The following is an 8,705-nucleotide window of genomic DNA, read 5'->3' on the forward strand; positions in this document are numbered from 1 at the left end:
GCCCGGCGTGACGGCCAGAGAGCCTCTGCCAGAGAGGCCCGTACACAGTGGCTCAACTGTCGATGCCCTCCAGAGCAGCTGCAAGGCACGCAGTCCCCTAGCCAGCTTGCACTCTATGGTCGGCTGGAAGCCTGTGGTTTCACTGCACTGCACTGCTCTAGCCAAAGCCTACTCCTGCTCCTGCTCCTACTCCTACTCCTGCTCCTACTCCTACTCCTGCTCCTGCTCCTGCTCCTTCTCCTGCTCCTGCTCCTGCTCCTGCTCCTGCTCCTGCTCTGGGCTCAGGAAGCCCCCCTCACCCCACCCCCTCAAACATAGCCCAGACTACTGCTAGTTTATTGCTCTTATGGGCAGGCAGCTGTGTGTGTATATATGTATGCGTGCACGCGTGTGTGAAAGGTGTGTATGTGTGTGTGTGTGTGTGTTTGAAGGTGTGTGTGTGAAGGGGTGTGTCGTAGTATGTGTGCTTGTGCATTTGCATGTGCTTGAGTGTGTTTTATTGCACACTGTATGTATGTATCTTTGTATGAATGTATGTTTGTGTGTGTGTGTGTGTGTGTGTGTGTGTGTGTGTGTGTGTGTGTGTGTGTGTGTGTGTGTGTGTGTGTGTGTGTGTATGTGTGTGTGTGTGTGTGTGTCAGTACTTTGTGTATGGGCTTGCCTGCATTGAGACGGCTGTGTGAGTGATTGAGTCAGAGCAGTTGCATCTGTGCCCTAAGTAATTCAGGTGATGTTGTGTCATTCTCCCCTGTGCGAGATCAGTAACCTTATCAGTGAGTGGGAGAGGCTGGCCCTGTCATTGATCATCAGTCAAGTTCCCCATCAGGTTTTCAAATGTCAGATATCAGATTGGCTTGAAAGATGAGCCTCATTCGCTTTTTTTCCCCTGGAAGTAAATGGAACCAAATTGATTCCATGGAACAGCCGCCATGCCAAGATTTGTTAAGTGGTCCTTCTGTCACCCCCTACAATGACTCACTGCAATGCTGGCATTTGCTTTAAATTACTCTTACTGTTTTATTGTCACGCCTCGATGGGCAAAAGCAAAGACAGTGTTCATAATGCCATCTGACTTCACAATGTAAATTGTTCCTAATAAGTCTTTGTTGGTATTCCTCCTCACTGTAAAGATTTGTTGTATAGTGCTAGAGAGCCACCTGCTGGTTGAAACAAGCATTGCATCTTGAGTGGTTGATGATCTGCTATGGCGTTGCAGGGCCATTGGAGCGAACCCTCTTTACTGCGACTGCCGCCTGCGCTGGCTGTCGGACTGGGTGAAGACCGGCTATAAGGAGCCTGGCATCGCCCGCTGCGCTGGTCCACAGGGCATGGAGGGAAAGCTGCTGCTCACTACGCCTGCTAAGAAATTTGAGTGCCAAGGTAAAAAAAAAATCGAGACAGCGAGGACGGGTGTTAGCATTCTCTCGTTAACGCTGAGAAAAACAGACAGTTAATGTGACGGTTTAGGTTTTTTTCTCAAACTATTGCTGTGTGTGTGTGTGTGTGTGTGTGTGTGTAGGTGAAGTGGATCCCCTGGTCCTGGCCAAGTGCAACCCCTGTCTGTCTGCCCCATGCCACAACCAGGCCATCTGCCTGAGGGACCCGGTGGACATCTACAAATGCACCTGCCCCGAGGGCTTCAAGGTGGGGTTTCACAGCCTCATGAAGTTCTGTGGGATTTAGGGTGGAATGTGTTTCAGAATGCAGAGGTATCTCTTCCAATGTAATCCAGTTCAGTGTCTAAGCGGTATGATTTCATTGCTGGCCAACAGGGTAAGAACTGTGAGACGGCCCTGAACGCGTGTGTCAGCAACCCCTGTGCCAATGGAGGAACATGCCAGCTCACTGGAGAGGAGGGCGACACCTTCAGGTGTGTGTGTGTGTTTGTGTGTGTGTGTGTGTGTGTGTGTGTGTGTGTGTGTGTGTGTGTGTGTGTGTGCATGCGTATGGGCCTGTGGGTGAGCATTCTCAACAGCGTGTGTGTGTGTGTGTTGTGTAGGTACGCTAGAGTGTTGCTCTGTAGTGGACCAGAAACCTTATTGTGATGCACAATCTGCCGCCATGTTTGCTCGCAGTTGTTCCTGCCCGGCTGGCTTTGAGGGCCTCACGTGCCAGGTGAACTTCGACGACTGCGAGGACAATGACTGTGAGAACGGCGCCACCTGTGTGGACGGGGTCAACAACTACACCTGCCTGTGCCCTCCTCTGTACGCAGGTCAGTCAAGATCCAACTTCCCATGCCTGACTATCTATAGCAGTCTGGGTGCTCTGTTGTACTCACAAGTTATCCATTTCTGGTTGAATACTTCAAAATGGTTGGTCTTAGTAGTGGTCTTACAGTCTTTCACTGTGTGTGTTTGTGAGTGTGTACATCTGTGCTTGTGTGTGTATTTTTGTACGCAGGCGAGATGTGTGAGGAGATGGAGGATGTGTGTGCGCCGGGTCGGAACCCTTGCCAGCACCAGTCCACTTGTCTCATTACTTCAGCTGGTCCACAGTAAGTACCGGACTCAAAATCTCATACACCGTTTACAAAATATCTCTGTGTGTGATATCAAACACTGTCCAATCGCTGTTTTAACCATGTGTGTGTGTGTGTGTGTGTGTGTGTGTCAGGTGTGTGTGCACACCAGGTTATGTGGGTGACGACTGCAGCATGGATTACGACGACTGTCAAGACCACCGCTGTCAGAACGAGGCTCAGTGTGTGGATGAGCTCAACGGTTACTCTTGCTCCTGCAATGAAGGCTTCAGGTAAGGGGGCGCTCACTCCCATGCTCCAGGTAGGGGGCGCTCAATCCCATGCCCACCTGCCACAGAAATAGCTACCTCTGGGGTTAGACATTCATCAGTAAGGTTAGCTAGTCCAAGCTGTATTTAGTACTCCTGAACACCATACTTCAGGTCTGAAGCAAACACAGATCAAAAGCTCTGCTAGGTATATAACTAGCTCAGTAGTGTTTTGGGCAGCACACTTGATCCCCCCCAGTTAGTTACTCATTTCAGCCCCGATAGACTCAGAACAGCAGGGATGGAGGTCAGACTCCCTGCCTGTCGTATTGCTGTGGGCATTAAGTGACATTCACTTACGACTCTTCTGAGTTTGAAAATATTTCCATGGTGTATACTTATCATGGTTAATGTGTGTGTGTGTGTGTGTGTGTGTGTGTGTGTGTGTGTGCTCCCTCTCTGCAGTGGTCAGTTGTGTGAAGTGCCCAAGTCTCCGCGCTCGCTCTGTGAGATGGCCGACTGCCAGAACGACGCCCTGTGTGTGGAGCGCTCGGGCCGGGCCATCTGCCAGTGCCTGCCGGGCTTCGGCGGCCCTCGCTGCGAGAAGCTGGTCAGCGTCAACTTTGTGGACCGGGACTCCTACCTGCTCCTCAGCGACCTGAAGAACTGGCCCCAGGCCAACATCACACTGCAGGTGCTCCACCACTCTGCCACACCAGACCTAATCTCCGAGAGGACACATTTACATTTAGCAGACGCTTTTATCCAAAGGGACTAACAAGGATGTATACACATTTTACACTGATGGCACACTGCACATCAGGAGCAGTTAGGTGTTCAGTTTCTTGCTCAAGGACGCTTCGACAGGGTATGGAACTAGCACCCTTCTGATTACTAAACGACTTCTCTACCTCCTGTACCACTGTCGCCCCCGTACACAACTCACTATATGATGCCATCAAGAAGCTTTAAGTCTGCTTCAGCTCTTCTGTAGTCAAGGGGTTTCTGCTGAATTATTCTCCATGGAGACTCTTTGAGAGGTCTCTGGCTATTGAAGGACAGAGGCTTACACAGTGCAACTCTATTTGCAATAAAAAGGCTAGACATGTGGGAAAGAATTTTCGAGGGTTTTGCAAACCATGTTTACTAAGCGTGTTTTGCTGGAGCTTCTGACACACAAGTAATCCACACTAGCTTTGATCCCACCCCCCCACCCCCCCCCCCACACACACACACACATCTATGTGACCAGCTGTGCCATGTTCTGTGTGTGTTTGTGTGTCTCTGGAGAGTTGCCATGACACGGCCTGATCCCCTCTCTGTCTCCAGGTGTCCACGGCGGAGGACAATGGCATCCTTCTGTACAACGGAGACAATGATCACATTGCTGTGGAGCTGTACCAAGGTCATGTTAAGGTCAGCTACGACCCTGGCAACCAGCCTGGCAACGCCATCTACAGGTTAGTCATTGGAGACTAGAAGGGCAATGCGGATAGAACTGTGAGGCTCTGAACTCTGCAGTGATTATAGGCAATATAGAAAAGTATGTTCTTTTGTTGGTGGTTTACAAGAATATTCTCCCACTCCCTTTAATCTCTGTCTCTGTTCCCTGTCTTTCTTTTCCCCTCTCTTTTCCTTGTCTCTCCTTTTCTCTCTTTTTTCCCACAGTGCTGAAACCATCAATGATGGCCAGTTCCACACTGTGGAGCTGGTGACCTTCGACCAGATGGTCAACCTGTCCATCGACGGGGGCCTCCCCACCACCATGGACAGCATGGGCACCGTGCGGCCCCTGAACGGAGACGCTCTGCTTTACGTGGGGGGTAGGGGCCCTCTGCAGATACCTCCCTCCACCGCAGGCACTTTAAAATTACACTACTGTCAATCACCCCCGCCCCCACCTCCACTCCAACTCCCACCCCCCTCGCACCGTCCCCCTTCCCCACCCCCCTCTCACTCTCACACCGCAACCCACCCCCCTTGCACCACCATCCCCCTTCTCCTCCCCTCCCCCCAGCCGATTCCCCAACCACAGACTGTGTTTGCTAGAGCACTCCCACCAGTAATTTCAGCCCAGACTAATCAGGCCTCTGGATTCCCTGTTTGATGCTCTTATCCCCTACGGAGCTCAGAATGACCTAACAGATACAGTCTCAATGTTTTTGTGGAATATGCATGATTATTATTATCCTTTTGAGTGTGTGTGTGTGTGTGTGTGTTGTTTAGGAATCCATTATTGATGTCATAAACATGGATGTTGATGAGAAAGCTACATCCAGGGGCTTAATTTACTGCAGTCTCCATGTCTGTGAGGTCAAAAATGGCAGTAGCCTGTGTTTTGTTATGCGTGCGTGTGTGTGTGTGTGGTCCTGTGACAGTTTGGAGCTGTGTCATGTCTTGGTGCCCGTGTTTGGACTAGTGTCAGGCCTAACTGCATGAGGCCCCCTTGTGAATGTGTTCTGTTTTATTTCCATCATATTTTGAAGATGCTGCGCTCCACAGAGTTTAATGATTGAAGTGTTCTGCCATACCTCGAGGCTAGCGATAAATACCCCCGAAAATAATTATATCCTCCAATAAATTACAAATTTTTAATTAAAGCGAGACATTTGGGTCAAGCTTTTCATCATAAGTGAATAATGACATTTCAGAGCACAGAGTGTGTTTTTGGTGTCTCAGCTAAACACTCAAGTCCTGAGGGAGTTTGCTCTTGGACTCTGTGCATAGTACTTCTGTGCGAAGGTGGCAGCAGTCTCTTTGAAATGGCCTTCCTCCTCCTCATCTTCCTCCTCCTCCTCCATTTCTGTCATGCCCGTCTTGTGTTTCTCTGTGTTGCTGGTGCCCTTTGCCCCTTGTACTAATCTCTCTCTCTCTCTTTCCCTCTCTCTCTCTCTCTCTCTCTCTCTCTCTCTCTTTCCCTCTCTCTCTCTCTCTCTCTCTCTCTCTCTCTCTCTCTCCCTCTCTCCCTCTCTCTATCCTTCTCTCCGCAGGCATGCCGGTGGACGTGCACTCGGCCGCCCTCCGCCTGTGGCAGATCCAGAACGGCTCCAGCTTCCACGGGTGCATCCAGAATCTGTACATCAACAACGAGCTGCAGGACTTCACCAAGACCCAGATGAAGCCGGGCGTGGTGCCAGGCTGCGAGCCCTGCCGGAAGATCTACTGCCTGCACGGCATCTGCCAGCCCAACACCGCCGACGGCCCCGTGTGCCACTGCCAGCCGGGCTGGAGCGGCCCACAATGCGACCAGCCTGCCGCCAACCCATGCCAGGGCAGCAAGTAAGAACAGGAGTTATTGATCGGGGGAGATAATAAAATGGTGGTTTTGTTTCCGTAATTACATGATGTAAGGGCAGGAGGAAGTCCAGAGTGCTTGAATCCTCTCCCACATCACAAACCGTATCGAATCTCTTCCTTCTCATTGTATGCAAATAATATGATTTTCCTGTTGAACCTGAAGGTTGGGTTCCTGAAGTGGTGTCAATGGACTTACTGTTTTTGTTGGACAACAACATTGTGTATTCGCTATCTGTACATCTGTATGTTTTCAAACAGCAGAACTTCAAAACTGACAGTAAAATACTTGTCTGATCCAGTGTTCTGATCCGGTTTTCATAATTTCCGAACAGGTGTGTTCATGGGAAGTGTATTCCTCTGGACGCGCAGTCCTACCGCTGCGACTGCCAGGAGGGCTACCGTGGCGCCCTGTGCAACCAGCAGGGGGAGCTCTTCAACCCTTGCAAGAAGCTGCAGTGCAAACATGGCCGCTGTCAGATCTCTGACACTGGCGACGCCTTCTGCAACTGTGAGAGCGGCTACACTGGAGAACTGTGTGACAGAGGTGAGAACCTGTACCCTCAGGAGAGAGTAGAGTGGCACAAATACATCCATTTTGGTTCTGTAGCCTGACTTTAGAGTCACATGACTAAATTAAATGGCTTTTAATGGTTATATGTTTGATCATTAGAGCCAGATGCAGGTGACTCAGCACCTGCCCAACCAGTCACTAGTCACTGACTCTTTAGACCTATATGTGTTATTCTGGATTAAGTCCTTACAACTGACCCTAGTCACGGACTCTTTAGACCTATATGTGTTATTCTGGATTAAGTCCTTACAACTGACACTAGTCACTGACTCTTTAGACCTATATGTGTGTTATTTTGGATTAAGTCCTTACAACTGACACTAGTCACGGACTCTTTAGACCCATACATTTGTTATTCAGGATTAAGTCCTCACAATTGACACTAGTCACTTACTCCTCAGACCTATACATATGATATTCTGAATTAAGTCCTCAAAGTCACAAGATACAGTAATGAACTCACATCGCTCCTTCAATCCCCCCTCTCAGAGTCGGAGTGCCGAGGAGAGCCGGTGAGGGATTTCTACCAGGTGCAGCGCGGCTACACCATCTGCCAGACCACACGCATGGTGTCGTGGGTGGAGTGCAGCGGCGTCTGTGACACAGGTGCCTGTTGCGCCAGCCAGCGCATGAAGCGCCGGAAATACACCTTTGAGTGCAGCGACGGCACCTCCTTCAGCGAGGAGGTGGAGAAGACCATCAAGTGCGGCTGCGTGGGATGCATGTAGCACGCATGCTCACCGGAGGGGGCCCACACACACACACACCACAGAGTGAGAGCGTGTCAGGGAGAGAGAGAGAGAGAGAGAGAGAGAGGGATGAAGAGAGAGAACGGACAGAAGAGAGAGCCAGTGCGAGCACGAGAGTATACAGAAATATATATATATAAAACCTCTATCTATATATTATGGACAACAATGTTTGTATAATAGAACATTTCCTCCTTCTTTCCCGACGGCGTACAACGTAAGGTGGAAACGTAAATGTCATTGTCATCGAGAAGAAAAAAAAATGAAAACAGAAATCATTGTACGTACAACATTGTTTTCAAAAAGGGGGGTCCAAGAAATTTCGAGAGGTGTTGCATTCAGATCAGACGCCATTTAAATAGTCACACACATGGCCTGAGATTTCAGCCCTCATAACGCTTGTCCGCCAGGTCACTGAGAGCCTCATCGCCCCACCGTCCGGAGTTTGCTTCCAGAAAAGCAGTTGGTAAAATGGGAAACAGCACCCCCTGGTGCAGTGATAGAGTATTAGCAGATGTGTGAACAGAAAAGGAGGGATGGTCTCTTGGGCTGCGCCATTTATGATGATTGCAGATGGATGCAGTGGTCAAGCTTGTGGATTTGAAAGAGTTAAATGATGGACGTTCTTGGACCTAGAGAAACCTAGAGCAGCATCTTAAGGTACTTCCAGAATTTCGTTCACGAGTTAACTGGCTTTATGGCTCATGCACACACGTTTACTCGCAGATGGACACACACACACACAAACACACACACACACACACACACACACACACACACACACAGATATGGACACATTCATACAGCTTACATACACACATTCATAAATGTAAAGTACAAAATAGGCGCTGAGAAAGGCACATATTAAATCACACACACACACACACACACACACATATGGCTTTGGATAAGCTGAGGGTTTTTTTGTACAGAGAGGAGAGATCGAACAAAGACATTGCGATGCTTCATTACACGGGACCTTTGCATGTGCCCCAGCACAACACGCTCCAGATCCCACATCCCAGCTCCCGCTGCCAGACGGCTGGCCCTGGCTGCCGGTGTCCGTCGCTTCCCTCTGAATCCCTTTCACTTAGATTGAGTAACGGCCCTTAGGGTTTTGGTTCCACATTTTGAAACACACTCAGCAATGGGAGAGAGCTGGCAGAGTGTCCAGGCTGCATCTATTGGATGGTGTCATTCATGTGGCTTATGTGGCAACCATGACTTGCTTTTGTTTGTGTCCGGATTTGGTTTAGTTTTCTTTTTTGCACTGTCATTACTACAAATCTTTGTTGTTCTAATGTAAGGCATTGTTGTCAGAATGTACCCGAACAGTTCATGAAGAAATACACACATTT

At 49.5% G+C, this 8,705-nt stretch overlaps 1 protein-coding gene across 1 annotated transcript in view; it reads left to right on the forward strand.

Annotated features, from left to right (window-relative positions):
- slit1a (slit homolog 1a) overlaps nt 1-7,426 on the forward strand; it is a gene marked incomplete at its 5' end in the record, with an annotated part of 105,275 nt that extends 97,849 nt beyond the window's left edge. The window contains 12 exons of the mRNA XM_080848878.1: nt 1,217-1,380; nt 1,520-1,644; nt 1,773-1,870; nt 2,076-2,215; nt 2,404-2,497; nt 2,617-2,754; nt 3,196-3,424; nt 4,060-4,190; nt 4,399-4,589; nt 5,721-6,009; nt 6,360-6,571; nt 7,088-7,426. Of these exons, the coding sequence (XP_080705004.1) occupies nt 1,217-1,380; nt 1,520-1,644; nt 1,773-1,870; nt 2,076-2,215; nt 2,404-2,497; nt 2,617-2,754; nt 3,196-3,424; nt 4,060-4,190; nt 4,399-4,589; nt 5,721-6,009; nt 6,360-6,571; nt 7,088-7,326 (2,050 nt within the window). The 3' untranslated portion in view covers nt 7,327-7,426. The remainder of the gene's footprint in view (nt 1-1,216; nt 1,381-1,519; nt 1,645-1,772; nt 1,871-2,075; nt 2,216-2,403; nt 2,498-2,616; nt 2,755-3,195; nt 3,425-4,059; nt 4,191-4,398; nt 4,590-5,720; nt 6,010-6,359; nt 6,572-7,087) is intronic.
- Between the last annotated feature and the right edge of the window lie 1,279 nt (nt 7,427-8,705).

The sequence above is a fragment of the Sprattus sprattus genome (genome assembly GCF_963457725.1).
Source record: "Sprattus sprattus genome assembly, chromosome: 12".
In the NCBI taxonomy this organism is placed as follows: domain Eukaryota; kingdom Metazoa; phylum Chordata; class Actinopteri; order Clupeiformes; family Clupeidae; genus Sprattus; species Sprattus sprattus.